Source organism: Corvus cornix, chromosome 12 (genome assembly GCF_000738735.6).
Source record: "Corvus cornix cornix isolate S_Up_H32 chromosome 12, ASM73873v5, whole genome shotgun sequence".
Lineage (NCBI taxonomy): Eukaryota > Metazoa > Chordata > Aves > Passeriformes > Corvidae > Corvus > Corvus cornix.
Window position 1 is genome coordinate 6,902,743 of NC_046342.1, and position 20,624 is coordinate 6,923,366.

At 40.0% G+C, this 20,624-nt stretch overlaps 1 protein-coding gene across 2 annotated transcripts; it reads right to left on the reverse strand.

Moving 5' to 3' along the window:
- Nucleotides 1-2,529: 2,529 nt before the first annotated feature.
- On the reverse strand, nt 2,530-17,686 carry CHDH (choline dehydrogenase). 2 transcript variants are annotated; one of them, XM_019280267.3, is made up of 8 exons: nt 17,575-17,686; nt 12,125-12,929; nt 11,435-11,586; nt 8,497-8,626; nt 7,660-7,794; nt 6,397-6,539; nt 5,478-5,580; nt 2,530-4,892 (listed from the first exon to the last, which is right to left on the reverse strand). In XM_019280267.3, exons 2-8 carry the CDS (start codon nt 12,870-12,872, stop codon nt 4,474-4,476), a joined length of 1,830 nt encoding a protein of 609 aa, XP_019135812.1. In that variant the 5' UTR covers nt 12,873-12,929; nt 17,575-17,686; the 3' UTR covers nt 2,530-4,473. The 2 variants fall into 2 exon arrangements, with proteins under 2 accessions (XP_019135812.1, XP_010388311.1); XM_010390009.4 differs by lacking the exon at nt 17,575-17,686 and adding an exon at nt 16,908-17,207.
- Nucleotides 17,687-20,624: the final 2,938 nt, after the last annotated feature.

The window sequence follows — 20,624 nt, forward strand, 5'->3', positions numbered from 1 at the left end:
CTTGGGAGTCCTTTTACTAATAATTTTTCACCAAGAAGTTCCAAAGGTTAAATTCATATTGCAATGTTTTAAGAATGGGAGGGAATGCATGGAATAGGGTATCATTCTACAGCATCACATCATGCAATTCTTTTATGAATGGTTGCTGTTACCCACAAAAAAATAAAGCATTTAGAGTATTCATGTGCAAAAGGGATTACTACTTCCCTGGACACAGATCTCTGGAAATGATTAGGAAAATTTGACTAAAATACCCTGAAACATCTAAATAAATTTTCCATACAGTCTTGGGAAGCTCTTGGGTAGGTTACCCAGCAATACTCACTTTGTTACACTTCCCCAGCTTACAGAAAAAAAATCTGGGAGGCCAGAATGGAGCTAAGGTCTACCTACTGTGGTAAATCCACATCTGAAAACCACCTTTAAGGCAACTGAAGTTAAAACTTTAAAAAAAAAAAAAAAACCCAATAAAATAAAAGGAAAAGAATCTCAGACTTGTATTTTGTCCAGCATGGATGTTTGATAGCACATCAGGTTTGGCAGACTGAGCAGAGTGACAAGGTTTTTTACTTAATGATTTCTCCAAGGAGACAGAAAACAATGCAGACCCCACTGTATTTTCACGCTCTGTCCTCAGCTTTTAATACTCTGATGAGAGACTCTTTAAGGTAGATAAGCAATTTTATGAGAGAACTGTTTGCAAAAATAAACAATGAAGAAAATTTAGTTACAGACCATGTTCTATGATTTAGGGGAGAATATCTGTATAGATTCAAAGAATACCTGTTTGGTTTTCCTACAGAAATGTGTGGTAATAAGTAATCAATATATGCATAATTACATGATAATTTTCACCCTTAAAATACTACCAATCATAGTAATTACTCAGTACAAAAAACCTAGAAGTTCTCTCAACAATTAAATCATCATTTATGAGACTCCGAATTTGTTTATATCTGTATTTAATGAGAGAAAATACTAGTAAAGAGTTAAACACTGGTAAGTATTCTACAGTGAAATAAATCCACTGAAAAAAAGGAAATCTATAAAATATATACATATTTGAAGAGTATCTTTTTTTTGAGCTTGGATGACAGAAGAATTGAGACTAAAAATTTAATAGTGTAATAAGATGTGCTTGTGTTCTCCCTCTTCATTTGAGCTATAATCTAAAAAGTAATTACTTTTATTATTATTTAATTATATATTCTATATCTCTATTCTATATTAAGTATTTAATATATTTATGCTTTTATTATTCCTCAAAATCTGTTTTTATGCTTATTTTATAGAAAATGCATATTGCAAGCCCACTTTTCCAGTGTTCATATAGCTGCCTAATTTGATTCCAGGCCAACTGGATGCAGACACACTTGGAAAGATTTTAAGGTTGTGGTGTACAAAATCTTACATAAATTAAATACAATGCAATTGTATTTATTCAATGCACTGCTGTTTTCTGCTGCTTTTAAAAGCACTTCTCATACTAAAGCAGCTTGAACTGAAATGTGTGTACAAAAAGAAATGGTTTTGGTCACTTTTCATTCTTAATCCCATTGTGCCCAGCCAGAGACCTCCACTGCCTGGAGCATCTGTAGTAAGCCATTTCTATGGAAATGCTGGTGTTCTCTCTTGCAGTACTATTGCTGGTCCAAGCCATGCTGGCAGGTCTAGTAATTCTTGCATTAAACAGCTTTTACAGTTAACTGGTTTCGAGCACATAATATATTATCTGTATATTTCTAGAATTTATATCTGGGTAGAATTGGGAATAATCACACTGAATTATTTTGTTAAATAGGTAAAACTCTGTGTTCTGCAGTCCAATAAGGTGTAAAAGATGGTTAATTTTAGCTGAGACTGCCAGTGCTCCACAGGGCAGGTTAGAATATCCTGGATCTGTTCTAAGTACCCTTTAGCACACTTGACTCTGCTGGAAGTCAGAACAATTTTTAACAGAAATTCAATATCAGCAACAGGTACAACACAGGAGAAACTAATGGGAAATTGATGTTACTTAAAAATTTCCCCAGGGCAACAAACCCTTCAGCACTGCATCAAAGGAATCTCATGACGGAGCCTCAACATTCTTCAGCAGTGAGGCTGGAATTGATAAAGCAACTGCAGTTCACAGCAATGAAAATGTCTAAGTGTTTAAAAGGGGAGGAATCTGTGAGGTGTCTGTGGATGCTTAGAACTGCAAGAAAAGATGATGTTTCAGAAGAAATGCCCGATTATCTGATTGCTCAGTGCAGCAATGTCTCCGTGAACATAAGACGCATGGATACCTAACCTTGCTATTTACTCCTCTTTTTAGAACTTGACATAACAGCAGAGGAGAGGTCTGTGCTTGTTCAGTGGTAAGTTATGTAAGCCAGTGGCTAGTTAATCCTCTGTAGTTGCATAATAACAATTCCCACCTTGCATGCCTAGAGTGGAAACCCACGTTGTAAATCTGCAAATGCAGGAACTTCCGTATCTCATCTTGCCAAATTGCTGCCCTTCTCAACTGCACAGGACTGTGGTAAGTATATATTACTTAGAGTATCTTTATTGTATTCCAAATGACACTAGAATTTACTGAATACCTTTAAAAAAAAAAATCTGACAGGAGTAAGTGCTGAAAAAGAATGATTTGCCATTAGGAGGTCCAGAATGTACAGTCCATGCTCTTCCCAAACAGTTGCACCAGATGAATTGTCTCCTTAACTGATCAATCACCTCTGACTTGAAATATTCTTGTTCTTCCCCTCATTTCAAAAGAATGCATCACATACATAGAAAGGGTTTACCTGTCTCCTTGTGGAGCAGAGTTCACTGCTATCATCCTCCATCTTCGGTGGTTTTGGTTTTCTTTATGCAGATGCTCTAATGAATGAAGTCCTTTCCCTCAGCAGGGCTTCCAATCAGTGACTTACTGAGAGCAGCACCAGGTACAAGCAGCTGCCTTAAACATCTGCAGTTGTCCCTCCAGCCAACATCTGAGTCAGCAAGGTTTTCTACAGTCTGTTAAAATGGTGTAAAATTCCTTTCTTTTTCTTCTGAAAAAAGGTTTATTCTGTTTGCCACAAGTCCTGAGCAATCCTAGGCTACTGAAGCTTTTACTTTATGATTTGACATCTGCTTAGTCAGAAACTACTTTAGAATACTTAAAAAATACAAAATAATCCAAGGATTCAATTTTTCAGTGAGTTCAGTTTCTTTAGGTTTCTTTTAAAAAATCAGTACCTGAAAGTTATTTTGACACCAAAACCAGCCATGAGAGTTCAAGTATCTTACACATCTGAAGATTAAAAACCCAAAGATTTAAGTCCTAACTTAAATATAACACTGGTTCAGTGAATAATATTTATCTTCTAATTGTAAAAGACCTCTTCCCATATTATCAAATCTGACATTATATAGCAATTTTGAGTAGCACTTCATTTAAATATAGTTTGGCTGCAATTTTTCTAAATAAAATTTGAGCAATAGCAAGGCACCATTCAGAATATTTACTGAGAAATATCTTTAGCAAATAATCATCTGAGCAAAGACCAGTCACTTTCTGGGTGTTCTAGGAAGTGCAAATCTCTTCCTGCTAGAGTAGTACAAGGAAATCAGCTTAAATTGTGAGCAGAATTCTACTAAGCTCCCTGTGAAAAAAGGCAAAACAAAACAAAGAGAAATTCCAATTTTCCAGTAGATTTTTATAAGTATCAACTCCAGCTCTGCATGTTTTAGATAAATAAGTTTCCAATAAATACAATGTATGTCTTCTCCCTGAAAGGTAGAGACTGCTGAGTTTAGCAAAATCTAACTTTGAGTGAGGATTTGTAAACTGTGCATTCCTTTCATAAAAACCACATTTGACAAACTCTGAGCATATGCAGGTTCCTCCCTTTCCTGTGAGTTCTGATACAAACTAATTCAGCTCATGACTATGAAATTGCATAAGTGTTTACATTTGCTTGACCATCCTTTGCAGGATGTGGTAATTACTGACTTGCTGTTACCCTGAGTACCATTCTCATAGCAGTTAAAATTCTTAAAAGAGCAAGGCATACCATAACCATTTTCAAAATAGCACACATTAATCTCTTCCATTCCTCATGCAATCACACGGTATTTCTGGCTTATGTCTTCTCGTTTAGAAACAGCTTCTCTTCAAGAGAAAATTGGAATTTACCACAAAAGGTCATATTTAACTAAATTTGTAATTCTTGGAGTGTCCTGCCTAGGGCCAGGAGTTGGGCTCAGTGATCCTTATTGGTCCCTTCAAACTCAACATATTCTATGATTCTAAAATATGCAACTTAAACCAGATGATTAAAAAACAGTAGGTAGTCTAATAAAATTATTCAAATTAATAGTTCTTTTAGTAGGATATGTTGTTTTGCATGATATTTATCATGTTGGCATGTTCAGTATGAGATACCAACATGCTGATGAAAGCCTAAATAGCAAATGATATGAAAGGATGAGAATATTTATTTATCTCTGTGTTTCCAGGGTCTTGGGCTTATACACAGGAACATTTTTCTCCTGAAGTGATGGGAGGCCCTTAATTATGTCTGCAGCTTTCTCTGCTATCATGATAGTTGGGGCATTCAAATTTCCAGTGACAACACTGGGCATTATTGAAGCATCAACTACTCTCAAGTTTTCAACGCCAATTACTTTTGTTTGGGGATCGACTACAGCAGTGCTGTCTGAAGGCTGACCCATTTTACAGGTGCAGGAAGGATGATAAGCACTATCAGCCTTCTGCCTTATGAAAGCATCTATTTCTTTATCGGACTGAACATGATTTCCTGGTTGAATTTCAGGCCCACGAAATTTTTCAAAGGCTTTCTGAGCAAAGATCTCTCTGGTCAACTTGACACATTGGCGGAATTCCCAAATATCTCTTTCTGTGTAGAGAGAAAATAAGAAAATTTTAAGTACACATTTAATTTACCAGTACGTACAGAATGCAAAACAGAAAAAAGCAGCACTGAAGAGAAAAGGCTGGAAGGAAAGTGTTTCACTTCTTGCTGAAAGCCATAATAAAGCAGAATATTTTTCAAAGTCACAGATATTTACATTCACTGTGAACAAAACTGTCACTTATATTGCACAACTCCAAAAGGGAAGAGGTGAACTATGAGGAACTGCACTTTATCTTGCTGTACCCACTGCCTAGGAGAAGGAAAATAGTCTCAGCACAAAGAAGCAAAAGTGATTCATTCCTTCACAAGCAGAGGAGGGGATGACATAAACAGCAAGACACAGCAGATACTGAGAATTCTGACTTCATCCCCAACAGGGAATTCTTTCTGGTTTACACAGTGCTTTGCACAATCTCCCCCTTTGATATTAGCTGAATTTTATAAATGAGAAATAAGTAACGATGTACCAACCACAACTTCTGAACTGGTGTTGAGTAGGTACAAAAATCTGCTACTGAAACAGGTGGGAAATAATCTGACATCAGAGCAAGGAGAGGGTGCATTTACCTGTGGACAGGTAGTTGGGCTCGAGGATGGGGTGGTCATTTGGGTCTGAACTCTTCAGCTTCAGCCAGCCCACACTTGTGCTCCTCATGGGTCCCACGTGGACCTGCAACACCCACACTGCACTCAAGACACAATCCCACCAGATCTACTTCCAAATTCAGCATGGTTTGCTTTTATTTTTTTGCAGTTTAGGCAGACTTTACAAATTCAGCAAATGTAAACATGGAACAGAGATAGTGGAAAGTACTGTTGCACATTTTTCCATTTTATATAATTTCTTTTGTAAATATGAAATTCCATAGCAGGGAGGAAAAATGTCTGTCACATCAACTCACAGCTGCTCTTTTCATTTAAAAGACAACCATTCCAATTTAATAGTATCAGAGCATTCTAATACAATCAGCAACTGGACCAAATTATTATCATCTCTGAAGAAAATAGATTAAAAAGGAGAAACATGTATGTTCAGTGGTAGTTCCCTAGAATTAGCCCAGGCTTTTGAATCAAGATGATAGTCTAAAATGGGGCTTGGATTTGTGCCAGTGCATAAATGAGTAGTTTTATACATTTTCACTTAAACCTTTGTCTAAACTGCAGTGGAACAGGGAACACCTTGTTTTAGTTTTGAACTGCCCCTGGCGATATTGTCCTAACCCACAGCACCAGGGCACTTCAGTAGAGTGCTTAATACTTAATTCAATATTTGCCTATTTTTCCAGAGATAAAACCTAAGTTTGGTGGCAATATCAAATAACAAGCTTGTTTTTTCTCACCAATGAAGGAGGTTAAGCGGTCTCTTTTGTATTTTACTGAACAAAGTATTTTTCAGTATATAGCCAAATTATCAACAATTATAGTGGAGCATAAACCTCCTTGCTAATGGCTACAAAACCTTACTGGAGCATACTCTCCAACTCACCTGGTAAGCTTCCATTGTGGAAGCAACCCGACCATGGTCAATCACCTGAGAAGGAAGAAAGTGGAACTGAATGTCGGGGTGAGGAACCCCTGGTTCACTTCGGATAAAACCACCGGATTCTAAGTGGGCAGTGGCTCCCTCACCTACATGGTGTAAAGGAGAGAGAAGATGCCATTAAAAGACCTCAGAAGAGCAACAAATCCACTTCTTTTTAACCCTTTGTTGTGCTACTATGAATAATTTATATGTACAGGGTCGATTGCAAGGAATGCAAATGCATTACATCACCTTCATGTGCTTTTTAATTCCTAGATAAATGTAAATACGCATGACTTTGGGAATCCCACTGATCTGAGAATGGATGTTGCAGTTATCTCACTGTAACTGGGAGGTCAAGGGTATCACTCCAGAAGCAGATTTGGATCCTAACAGGTGTGGAGGGAACTGGCTGCACACCCTGATATCACCGCACTGCTCGCTCCGTGACCTGCACCCCAGGTATCCCATCAGTCACATGGAATAGGCAGAGCCATCCACTGAGCCTACCCTGAAGGGTAGGATGAAAAGCCTGCAATGTGTCTCCAATTATATTTGTTCCATTTCTGTTTAAGTTAGCCCTCTATATTTACTTCCATGGTAAAAAGCCACATATACCCAGAATAAACTGCCAAATAATAATAACATAACTCAGCAAGTGATGTAGAGCTCCACCTTGCCCAAGCTATTTAACTGACATCAAGGATTATATTTACAGATTCTTTTTAAGGTACAACTTATGACTGAGGTACTATAAATGCATGTGTCATTTTAAGGAAAGTCAGTTCAGATTTACTTGCAGGCCTAAAGGATTCTGACCAGAACAAAAAAAAATTCTTTTGAGACAATTATACAGAAAACTTAATTCAGTTCAACAATATGTTTTTATTGATATCCCATTGATTTAAAATGGGGTATTTTGTCCATTTTTTTTTTTTGCAACAGCTTTTCTCAGTAGCACTGATTTTTAAATGTAGAATTTTTCTTTTCATAAGATATAATAACGTTAAAAGTGGTGTGTAATAACCTCCCTCATTACCTAAGATGTAAAACCTTTAATTTTGAAGAAAAAAAAAATAGTTCAAATCCATTTGCAAGTTCCAGTTATTTCCCAGAGCATGAAAAAGATTATATGTCAAGGCTGCCAGACTATAAAAGTCACGGATAAAAGGCTGTCATAATTCTAAATCAATCAGTGGTAGAATGATTGCATACTTTGCTTCATACCTGTAAATTTCCAAAGCCATTCGAGACCAATCCTCACCATGTTAATTGGCTTTTGTGCACTATATAGAGTAATAGGTTTGGTGCACTTTTGCTGGACATAAACTTCTAAATGATCTTGAAGGTTCTGGCCTACTCCTGCAGGGGGTAGAAAGGAAGGGAGAGAGGGAGAAGAAAGGGAGAGTAAAAAAAAAGTTATTTCACACAGAACAGCTACCCACCATGTTTCAAGCCGAGAGCAGCTTAAGTGGGAACTAAACCAACCTCTTACAAGGGCAGTGATGACTAAGACCAAGGCCATGAGTCATATCAGCCTTTTGCTCATGTCAGAATAAGGTTTTACATAAACATAACTAGAATGAAAATAGAAAGTTAAATGGCAGATATATCACTTGTTCTAAAATTGCCCGATACGACTTCCAAATACTGTACTAACTATTTTAGCTTTAAGGAAAAGTTCATGTTATTTCCTCTATATTTGAATATTTATGAGTGGGAGTTTATACAATCTGTTGTGGATCAAAACTAATTCAAAACTCTTAATGACAAGTATGCTGCTTAACTATAAAAAATATGCCTTCAGAAAGGCATTTTTCACTGTCAGATGTAGTGAAGAAAGTGTAGGAGTTTGTTGCTCAGTTCTAAAATCAATGCATGTTTCCACTGATTTGTATAAAATCAAAGCATCTTTCCACTGATTTGTTACAAATGTGTTTCAATATGTGTTTCAGTCTACACAACATGACATACAGAAAACTCAATTTCATGATTCATTTAATTTAATAGTTGTTCAGTTGCATCCACAGGAAGATGAAAGGTTAGAAGAAAGAAAAAAATTACCAGGAAGATGGCAAACAACAGGGATCCCCAATTTTTTTAGATCATCTGCATTTCCAATTCCAGACAACATAAGCAGTTGGGGAGAATTTATGGCACCTCCACTTAAAATAACATCCTTATTGGCAAAAACCTAAAAGGAAATCAGCATAAAAGCCCTAAGATTATTAAGCCTGAGCTGAATACAAGCAACGTCAAGGGCTTCTGTTGGGATATGCTGCTCTGATCCAGATTAGACACCCTTCCCTCACATTTTCCTCATTTAAATGTATTCCTGTCTTGTCAGAATTTTCCACAGAGAGAAATAATCAAGCTTTTACTTTGATCATTCCTGCATCTTTACAATCCATTCAAACTATGGAAACATTCAGCCCAGCCAGTACCATGGCTGCAAATAAACTCCTGTCCTACTTGCCAGGGGAATAGTACCTGTGACACTCAGATCAGGCAGCTCCCTGCCATTTTCCATAACCCTTTATAAATTAAAACTGGAACTCCTAAGGAAGATTTTGAATTCACAGACATGGCAGCTCAAAAATTCTCAAGAGCTTATTTTTTTAAATTCTACTAAGACTAAAGTTTGGTTTCTTAGTTCGTGGCAGTCCTCAAAAACCCCCCAGTCACTGAAGCACTACTGCTAAAACTGGCTGCAGGCATACATTGAATTCTGTTTTGCTGACAGTCTTTTCATCAAATGGTTTGGTCTGAGCCCTGAGCTGGTTCTTGATAAAGGCTGCTAAATTATTCCTCTGCCTTTGACTCAGAGTTTTAACAGATTAGCATGGAATGAATATTAAATTATAATCCTGTCCTTTTTGAATGACACCTCAGCTACACAGAATATGGCAAATGAGATTGTAGCTACATTAACATCAAAGTGTAATAATAAGAAGAAGCATTTTCAGACTATTTATCTGATATGGCCAACAGATGGCCAGTGTTATATTTTTTGTTTGTTATTGCTTTGCTCTGGGCAATCATTAGTATGTTAAGACTAATAAAGACCATATCAGTGCCTGTTGAATCAATACTTAGAGCTGTATTTTGCATGTTATACAAACATTACCCATTTACATTTTCTATGGTACACACAGAGCTGGTACCAGTTTGTTCAGAGTAGCATTCAAATGATGCTTTCTCAGTCCAAACTCACTGCAAAGTCAGCACTGTAGTTATTCCTAGCCCACACAGAGTCTTTCATAAAGTTACAGCTAACAGACTAAGAGGAAAAAGTGACTTTGATACATTTTTTTATGGGTTAGTCTGTAACACAGTAAAACATTTTCATCCTTTAAAATATACTTTTTGGCTTGATTCTGAATTTAAAAACTTCAGGAATGCTTAGTCTACCTTCCCTACTTTTTTCAGAGGGCTCACTGGAGTCCTGGGAGATCTCTAGGACTTCAGTGTTACAAAAATAACAAATCACTGGCCGGTGAATAGGTTTTGAATCATTTCTGAACCAGGTTTTGGTGATCTTTTCGCTTTGCTGACGACATAAAAGACGTAAAAGAGATTCTATCTAAAATAGACCGTAAAGAGATTCTATCTAAAATAGACTGTAAAAACAAAAACACTTTAATGTAGTCAAGTGCTTCATCTTGATGTTCATAATGCAATAAAATTATTAGCTCTTCCATCCTGACAGATATAAAATTTTCCAGAAAGTAAAAGCAGACTAATCCTGCAGTTTTGATGCTGGCAGGGGGGAAAAAAGGAAGGGAAATACTTTGAAGGTGTACTTTGCAGAATACACGATATAAATATATATCACTCACTATGTAGAATTCATACTTATATTAATATGTAGGAAAATTCATCGCAATTGAAGAATTTTGCAATTAAATTGTCCAGTATTCAGAAAGTCTTTGATCATGTATAATTAGGTTTCCAAGACTCTCTTCAACAAAATTGCTCTTGATAATGGTACAAGTACAGCAATTAGAGGTACTGTTTTCACAGAAATTTAATAGCTTATGAAATCAATTAAATGTTCTGCAACTTTTGTTTTATATTGTTAAAATTATTATCATTTGCAATCCACTTAGAAAGCAGCAGATTTGTTCTGTGCTTTAGAAAATCAAAGAACAGATTGTTTATACTGCATTTTTACTTTGAGCAGGTGCTCAATCACAGAACACTTGTCTTCTGAGTCTTGTAAGACCTACTGAGCTCAAACCACAAAAATTTTTACTCTACTCTCTCTAGGATATTATTACACTTTTTAATTGTTTTATAATCATTTGTGTCTAAATATCTTAGGTTATTAGCAGACAAACCCCTTTTAGGCAACATCTTAGCTACATATTCCATAATCAGCTCTTAAGGAAAGTGAGGATGATTTGGGTCTTACAGAAGTCAACAAATTGAAAGAGGCATAAAATGAGCTGATTATCCACAGTATTCAGTTGTAAGGACAATTCAAGCTTCCTTCCACACAGTGACATTTTCAGTGGAAGTTGGACTGAAACTGAAAAATATTAATTCCACAGCCAACTATAAGGCAAGACTCATCATTTATCCCCTGAGCCACTTAGATTTCCTAATCTGGTTTTTAGATTTTCTTATGCCAGACCAGCATTCTCAGAACTGTTTTTCAGAAATGTCACCATTGCAGCACACTGGTTAATGTGCTGGGACAGGCATGGTTGCACCATAGCTACAGTCAGACATCTTACACAACACTGAGTAACACCAAGTTATGGCTTGTGCCCTCAGCACTGGGAGATGGATAGATGATGATGAAGTTAATCTCTAAATCAATACAACTGGAATAGCACCTACTGTAAAATAACTGACAAAGAATCATATAATGGAAGAAACAACAAAACCTCTAAAAAAAAGGACATTTTGCATAGTAAAGTGTAATTTTTAATAGATTAAAAAAAAAAAAATTAGCTTTGATGCATACTTTTCATACTGGAAATTGAAAATCTCTTACCTTTTTCCTTTGCCCATTTTTCACATACTCAACACCAATGCATTTTGTTCCTTGAAACAAGATTTTTGTTACAAGTGTCTTCTCTGCAACTGAGAAATTTGGGCGTGATATGGCTGGGCGAAGATACGCACTAGCTGTGCTCCATCTTTGACCTACAATGTATATTTACATTAAACATCAAAATAGTCATGCTCAGTATTCATCAGATTTTGGTCAATAATCACCAGGATACTTACAGACAGAGAGTCTTCATAGAATTTGTAGAGTTCAAGGCAAATGTGATTTGATATAATAATTCAAGATTTTATTTTAACATAGCAAATTTCACAATTTTTCAATTGTGAAAAGTTTAATTTATATTTTTATATTATTATTATATATACATTATATATAATTATATATTATATATATTTTATATATATATATAGTTTATATAAATAAAAGTTAATAAAAAAGTTAATTAAAAGTTTAACTGTGAATCAGGACTTGCCTGCCAATGCAATGTGCAATGAAATACACAGTACACTGACAGCAAGCTGCTGTGAAATGAATAGGCTGTAAACACAGAGTGCCATAGCTGTGTAGTAACCTAAACATTCAAATGGCATTCTGTGCAGATTATAAATCCATATTCCAAAATTATTTCTGGCTCTGAAATAGAAATTACTTAAGGACCTCCTTATGATTTACCTTGGTGTATAGTCATGTCCATCCAGCCAAAGCCTTCTTGCTGATAGCCATTCATATCATCTGTGAAGGGATACCCAGCTTGCTGGGCTGCCTCCAGGAATGCTTGGTGAAGAGGATGGTTTGTTTTCCCTCTTGACACATGCAGGGGGCCATTCCCACCTCTGTACTGATCCGGCCCCAGCTCATGTGTCTGTGCCTTCTTAAAATAGGGCAGGCAATGCTCATAGTCCCAGCCTAGAGCCCCCTCCCTGCTCCATCGGTTGTAATCCTCGGCGTGCCCACGGATGTAGACCATGGCATTGAGAGAGGAGGAGCCCCCCCACACTCTGCCCCGGGGCCAGTACATGACTCGGTTATCCATGTGCCTCTGGGGTGTGGTGTGGTAGTACCAGTTGTATTTCTCATCACAGAGGTTGTATGTTAAGGCAGCAGGCATGTGAATCTTCCACAGCAGTCTTTTACTGCCTAGCAGGGTATCTTTAGGGCCTGCTTCCAAAAGTAGCACAGTACTCTGAGAGTCTTCTGTCAGCCTGTTGGCCAATACACAGCCTGCTGATCCAGCTCCTACAATGATGTAATTATAAGAGTTTGCCTTTTCAGAGCTCAGCTGAGATGATGCACGGGAAATTTTGAATTGTTGTTCATTGACCCCTAACATGTTCTTTAATGTGTGTGCTTTAAACAGGCTTCCTGCTATTTTGCACATCACAGGACTGTGACATTTAAATCCTTTCATTATATATGACATCTTTACTGATAGTTAGTCACTCTTGCAGAATTTCTGACAAAAATCCAGTGGTTTACCCTAGAAAAAAAACCAAAAATACTAATTAAGATGTAAGCATTACTAACTCTAAAATGTCAGTCATTTTCAGGTGACACAAGTATATTTTACCCATTTTCATGACCCAAAAAGTTAACAACAACGCCAATAAAACAGCAAACATTTTCTGTCTTATTATTCTTTTAATGCAGTCTATGCAGCAGTCAAATGTACTATCCTATATTATATGTAGTCTGATTTTGATTTGCTTCTGGTTCCCGAGACAGATGAACATTTCAAGTATTTGCCAAACCCATAAGGGGTGGAAACTTTTACATTCCTTGTAGTCTCTCTTTATCCACCTCTAATAGGCAAGAATTTAAGAGAAACAACAACTTCAAAAGCTCTTCTGTTTTTACCAAAACTCTCTTTGTGACAGTGATATCACACAAGGCAATTCACAATGGAAACGTGAATTGCTCACTGGACATTCTGCCAGACAGGGTCTCCACAAAACAAATGTGTAGCAAACTCATTTCCAGCTATCCATCCCTAAGGTGAAAACTGCTGGGTTTGGAGGTGTGTCTCCTAACACAGAGAAAGGCAAAATCTGTTCATCCCTTGCTACTAAACCCAGATCCTGCAAGAATGCTCCGAGTACAGTTACATTCTAACACCACCACATCCTTAGGCTGAGTAGAAATGGCAAGTTTTTTACCTCCAGGGAAGCCTGTGAGCCTTGGAAGTACCACAGGTTTAGCTCTGTGTTGCACTAGGTTGGGCACAAGGACTCAGTGCCAGATTTTCACAGCCTGTGTGTCACAGGCACTGATCCTGCTGGCCAGTCTGAAGGGTTTCTCCTGCTCTCTGCCCTTAGAACTGTTCCTTTTGGTCTAAACAATTAGTGAAATGGGGTGTGCTTGGACTGTAAATAGTATTTCTCCCTGGCCCATGGCTTCTGTCAAAGCTCTTGCATTGGACTCTAAAGACAGCAACTTATCCTGAGTCCATGACGCTTATCTCTTTCAGCACTGCCCAGCTGAAAGAGATAAGCAAGTGTTCTCCTGAAATACATTAAATACTCTGTAACAAAATTAGGTGTAAATTGCTGCTAAATGTTAAAAATCTTCCATGCACAATTATAATTTTATACAGTTTTATGTACAATCTCATTTGCAAAAGTATGTTCCTTTACTCTTGGGGAACAGATGGGAAGAAGCATAACTCTCCGTCTTTTCTTAGGAAAACTTTAATAAACTTGTCTGGGGCTGTACAAACCCCAAAACTTCTGAATGAACAACCAGCCAATGGAAAACAATTCGCTCTGTAAAGAAAAAAAAAAAGGTTGTGGGGATATGTCTGAGCCTAAAGTTCACACAGCTGATACTCCTCACATGGCTTATTCAAAATTGTTTCCAGCTGAGGATGGGGAGGGTGTCAGCTTTTTTTTTGCAGGTGGAGACTGTTAAAGGATTCTTTCTTGAAGAAGGTTTATCAGCTTTTTGTGATGCAGTAGAGGAGGATGCAAAGGTAGGAAGGTTTTTCCTTGTTTTGGTTTTGATGAAGAGGGGTACAGTTCTGCAGTATCTGTGTTTAACCTGCAGACCTGGTGGGCCACAGGATTTTATTCATCCAGGAGCAGCAGATTGGTGATGGGGTTGGTAAGATATGGGCCTGGGCCTAATAATCTGGGAAAGATACTCTGTCCCAGTAGGGACCTACAGTTTTATGGCCAACTCTCTCAAGTGTTGCAGTGGCTGTGTCAAAAGGTAGAAATAGGGAGGTTTATACAATGTGGTTCTATCGGGATGCTCTGTACTCACTACCAACAAAAAATACCTTTTGGGCCTTACTGGATGTTACTGCAATGTCTTTATCTGGCTTCTCCTATATCATGACTTTGTTATGAACATGTAGCAAAATGTTCTTCAGGAATCAGTGAGCAGACTTTCAGAAATGCATATGGCAGCAACATAAAATCCATTCCCTGTATTGGAGTAGATCTTCAAAATCTGGAGCTTGTTTTAAAAAAAGTTTTATTTACCAAAGTTCCTATTCAGCAGGGCCTATGGCTGGAGGTTGTACAAGACTGAGGAGAGTAGGAGAATTTCAGCAGGAAAACTCTGTTGCTAGGATATAATTATACAGCTTATCATACATTGGTTAGCTATAGGTGGGCAATGGAATTCAGAAATGAGGTGTTTGGGGCTCCTTGCACCATTGTAACACATTTCTGAATACAGTATCAGGCTGATGCAATCCGTGGGTGCCTACTATTGCAACTGTACTGGTGTTGATCTGGGGTCCTATGTGAAAACAGACCCAAGACAAGGCACCCACTGTCTGGGCTAGAAGGCTGAACTGCCAACCAAGAAAGCTAAACCTAATATTCCTTTTAAGTAACTTAAGTAGCGTATTTTAAATCTTCTCCACCATATGTGTTTCAGATTTACAGTTAGATGTTATTTCATGGCTTTCTTCACTTATTGTTGCTGTTTTACTTCAAATGGAACAGGACTGGCAGAGTAACATTTGAGAGAATTTTTATCTTGCAGAGAGTTGGGGGTGAAGTCAGTAAGCAATGTCCTTAACAGTCAAGTGACTTTGATAGTCACTGTGTAGATGATTCACAAGCCTTGGTACTTTTGAGTTCTGAAGTGCAGAGGTCAAAAATCAAGCCATTCTGTTTAAATATAACTCTAGCACATATCTTTAATTGAATGGATTAAAACACTAGTTTCAATGGACTAAAATGCTAGTTTCAATGCACAATTCTTTTCGCTATATTGATTCACATCCACTCTCCTCTTTGTGTGGTCCCTCTCCATGAGCACTATCCTACTCCAGTTTTTCTAAATTGATCCTGGAACAAAAAGGAGAAGGCCACTGTGCCTGAAATTTAACTCCCTGTTTTGTTGACAGAGGCGAAACAAGAACATCCTCTCTGGCAGATGTAAAACAAGACCCTCTCTCAGAGATGTCCACAGCAGGGACAACACATAAAGCAGCAGAGCAATGGGGCTTTGTCAGGACATTAACCCCTCATGTCACTACCAAATCCTGTCAGGCCTGACTGTAAAGTGCAGGAGAAAAAACTCCTCAGTGTCACATTGACCGCTACTGTCCACTGGCCAGGCTAGCTCCAGCGGTGTGTGGCAGGAGTGGGGAGCAGCCGGAGGCATGGAAGCTTTAAAGCTGGTCCTCTGAAGCCTCAGCTCTACCCTGCGGAGCACAGGCTCCAGACAATGTAGCAGTCAGCAGCCCTGGATGAAGGGAGAGCTAAAAAGTAGCGAGGAGGCTTGCCACGGGAGATAATCCAACTTCATTGAAGGGTCTCCTCTGAGGACAAGCCCCGCCTGCAACGCGTCCATGCCTAACAAAGGGAGTAAACCAACCAGGGACCAATAAGCGGATTAGGAGGGAGGGACGCTGAAGGGATGGACTCACATCTGGTCCAATGGTCTTGGTGGGTGGAGGGAGAGGGGTCACATGCCCCAATGGGGCGTCGAGGTTTAAGGGAGTTCCAAGAGGGAAGGTATCCGAGGGGGCAGGATCTCGGGGGACTGACGGGGGCCATATAAGGGTAATTAGGGAGGGCTCAGGTGATGGACACCGAACCTTCGGGAACAACAGGAGGGGTTTGGGTGATTGATAGGGAGAGAGCCAGAACAAGGGGAAGGAGAACAACCATGTAGGGAGCACTGGGGAGCGGCTTGGGTCTGGGACAAACCAACGGGGAGTAGGAGTGGGGAAGGTAGGGATGAACCACTGGGGTACAGAAAACATATGAAAATACAATAAAAACCTCGCATCACCACACCGCATGTTACAGCAGATCTTGCTTTTTGTTTGTTTGTTTTTCCCTGCTGCAGGCTGTGTAACAGGGTTTAAATGTATCTGCTGCGGGAATGTTTTGGACTAACTTTCCCTTCAGTCCTGCTAGGAGGAAAGTTCATTCACTTTGAAAAAACTTTGTGGTGAGTTTCATTTCCAGGGCTGAAAATGTTCAAGCCGACTTACCTCGCCGCTTCCTTCTCTGTGCACAACCGTGTCTGTGACCTCCGTCGGGTCCGGGGCTGCCCGCGACCCCGCTCTGAGGGCTCCTGCGGCGGCTCCCGAACCGGACCGGGAGCGGGGCCACTCCCGCCCGGCCCCCCGAGCAGGAGGGAGATGGGTCTGTCCCGGTCCCCTCCGCAGGTCGGGGCACCCACAGGCCGCTCTCTCCCAGCCCGGGCCGGGGAGGCCGCTCGTGTGCGGGGGCTGCCGCCGACCCTCGGTAGCCACCGCCCAGCAAGGCGGGCGGAGCGCGGGGTGGTCCGTGGGAGAGCTGGGGCCGCCGGCGGGAGGGCGCGGAGGCGAGTGCGGGCTGCGGGGGGAGAGCTCCGCGGGGAGGCAGGGCAGGAGCGCGGCTGGGACTTCCCCCAGGAATGCACCCTTTGTCCGCTGTCCGGGATGTGCCAGAGCGGCTTCGTGCCGTTTCGGAACCGCCCAGAGGGGCAGCGGGCGAAGTCCTCAGCCTCGCCCATGCCGCCGGAGTCCCCGGGAGGATGCGCTGCCCCGCCGCTCCCGCACCCCGCCGGGACAGGGCTGCCAGCTCCGCCGCGGAACGCCGGGGCTCAGGGCAAACCCAGCCCCGTGATGAGGCGATGCCCCCCTCTCCTTCCCGGGAGCCCTCCAACTTTTTTACCTCGCTCTTAGTGGGGCGGAAAAAACTTCTCCCCCACCCTCGGCTGAGGAAACGTTTCGCTTTCCAGTGGGAGCGCTGGGAGCTGTAACGCGGCTGGAGAAGAAACCCCAGGTGTCCCCGCTCCGTGCCTCGCTCCGTGCCCCGTTCCGCCCTTCGCTCTGTGTCCGCCGTGCCCGTGCCTCGTTCCGTCCCCGGCACTGACGGGAGGTACAGGTGTCTGAGCGCTGGGCGCAGTGCTCGAAGGCAGCCTGTGTCAGCAGTTCAAGGCTTTGATTGCCATCCTTACCTGTGCGAGGCGTGCTTCCAGGAGAACCCCTTGGTTTGGATGTGAGAGTAGCAAACTGGTTGTATCACTGATAAGTGTGTGCTCAATCGTAATTCTCAACACTATCCCTCTGGGTAGCCAGAAGAACTGATAATTCCACAGTATAACTTCTCTGTCGGCTTTGTCCTCTGAATATCTTCTGTCTATGCTAGTGTAGTGCTAGTTCATTGTAGACCAAACTGCATTAAAACTTGGTGGTCGTGAGAGTATCTCATAAAATTCCTTGAGAAATGGCCAGGGATTGGTATTGCGTGAAGAGTCAGTGCCACTCCTGGAGGATGAACCCAGGAGTCTTGTTTTCCCTTTCAGAATGCTCATGGTAGAACAAAGCTGATACAATGAAGACAAACCTAGATAATTGTGAGATCTTGTACTCTTTCCTGACATCACCTAAGGATGATGGGCTCTGCTGCAATATCTTTAATTCTTTTTGTAGATGCTGGGTTTCTTTCCAAGTCTTTATCACACTTCTCAGAATGTATTGAATGATTAATAATTTTCTAGATTAGTTACTTGTTAATGTTTTTGTTCTTAATCAGATAAGAAGATAATGGACAGTCTCTGGGTGGTTGGTTATTCACACTCAAGCACCACACTCCAAACTTCTGAATAACTATTCATTAATGGAAAAGAGTAATCGTTCCCTGTGGAAGTATGAGTAAATGTATACTTGCTATAAGTGGTCTTTAATCTTTCCAATGATTAAGAGCGCTTGAAACCAAAGTGATGTGTGTTGTGCAGTGTTGAAATAATTTTGTACACTTTCAATGCTGTTATTTTATTTGCTGTAAGCAAGTAAAAAGTCTATAAAAATATGCATTAAATATGTATAAGAGTATAGAAGTTTCAGGAAGTAACAGGGTAATTTCAGCAGTTAAGTGGGGTAGATGTAGAGGACAAAACTCTTAATTGTGTTCATTGTTTTGAATGTGAAGAAATAGTTTTTCACTTCAGTGTAAGGGCTCCTGCAGGTGTTCAGTATTTCATGGGTTTGCTGACTAGAAATTGGTGATGATATCTTATCCCTCTGTTACCGAATAAATCATACACATGGCCTTTAAATAGAAATTTTGAGAATTCTGTGCAGGTGAATTTGCTATTTTTTGATGCATGGATACTTGAATATTTATAATTCTTGAGTCAGAATTCACTGCAAACTAGACTGAAATTACTCGTTTTCTGTCGCATTATTTATTATGCATTTTCTGCAGATTTTCTCCTGTATGTTTGCAAAAAATCCAGGAAAAATAAATGTTTTGGTTATACAGATATTTGAATGTTAAAATCCTGTTAAGATGCAGATGATTTTGGTCTTAGGTGACTTTATGTATACTGGCCTTGGCAAATTTTAAAACTTCTCTTAAGTTTTATGCTTATTAGAGTAATGCTGCACTTCAGGAATTAGTTATTTTGTAGCTCTTGCTCAGGGTAAAACTCTAAACAAAAAGGAAGAGAGGAGATATGATGACTAATGAGACACCACATTGCAGGGGGAGGTACATTCCAGTAATATAGGAGGAGTTGGTAGGGAGCAGATTCAGACAGTTTCTTTCAAAGTAGGGAAGAACATTAAGTAAACCAGTCAACAACTCCAATGGCGATGATTAACCATTTTGAACTGCTCTTTAGCACACTTTCTATGTATGGACATTGGAAACGATAATTTCAATAATTCTGTGTGCATTTTCTCTAAAGTCTAATAAAATACACATAAATGAATCCAAAAATACCATATATTGATAAGTATTATTATAATAACAGAAGATAGCTTTGACAGACTTATTTCAAAGAGTTTTTTTTCTCTTTTAGAGCTCCTCACTATCAATTCAGTTGGAAGATTTGAGTGTTTTCCCCTTGCTGCTCTACTCGTGACTGTGTCTTAACACTGTCCCTGCCCTGGCTCCGTGGGGTCCCGTGTGCCCCACAGAAGCACGGGTGGGTTCGGTGTTATAGCCGGTAGCAAAGAGTCGAGAAGGGTGCTTGCGTGCGTTCCGGCAGGAGCATTTATTGCTGCTACACTGGCGAAGGTTGCAGAGGCAAATACGAACATGATCCCGAAAGTCACAGTTTTGTCCGGGGGCGGGGAAAAGGCAGGACCAGGGAACGGGGACCAATGGGGAAGCTCTGGGGGAGTGACGAGGGGATAGAGGCCGACAGCCAACCGGGGAATCCAAACTGGGATAGATGAACACAACAGAACGTGCGTCCTGGGAGAAGCCTTTCTGGTCACCCTAACATGAAGTGGTTCCTGTGGTACTAGGGACTTGTCTTACTGAAAACTCTGTCCCTTGTAATGTATGTTCACTGGCCACCAGTGTCTCATTGCCGCAGCAGCTCGTGCCATCTCAGACTGAGGGAGAGTTCTCACCTTCTTGAGCTTTTATATCCTGTTGAGTTTTGCTGCAAACATCCTCTTATATAAGATCATGTAGAAAAGAATGCGTTTTAGGTATTCTTGCATTAGGAATGCTTTCAAGTATGTTCAGAAAGCTACAGTTCAGTATTTCAGTTCAAACCAGTCCTGTGCTTTTGAAGGCACCTGCCCAACCAAACCAGGTTTGGTTGGTGTTGCAGGGTGGTTGAGGAGTGCAGCCATGGCTTTTGGGTGTATTGTAGTGGTTTTTGCATAACAGACAAAAAAGTGGACTCTACAATGGATAATGAAAAGCTAACAAGAGGTTTTGATGATAAGTATAGGGCAAGAAAGAAATACTCAACTTCCAAA

Excerpts from the sequence above, each read along its gene's own strand:
- CHDH (XM_019280267.3), bottom strand. The coding sequence starts at position 12,872 with ATGTCATATATAATGAAAGGATTTAAATGTCACAGTCCTGTGATGTGC. Across the intron at positions 8,627-11,434 it reads AAAATGGGCAAAGGAAAAAG|GTTTTTGCCAATAAGGATGT; the intron begins GTAAGAGATTTT and ends ATTTCCTTTTAG. Across the intron at positions 6,540-7,659 it reads ATGGCTTTGGAAATTTACAG|GTGAGGGAGCCACTGCCCAC; the intron begins GTATGAAGCAAA and ends TACACCATGTAG.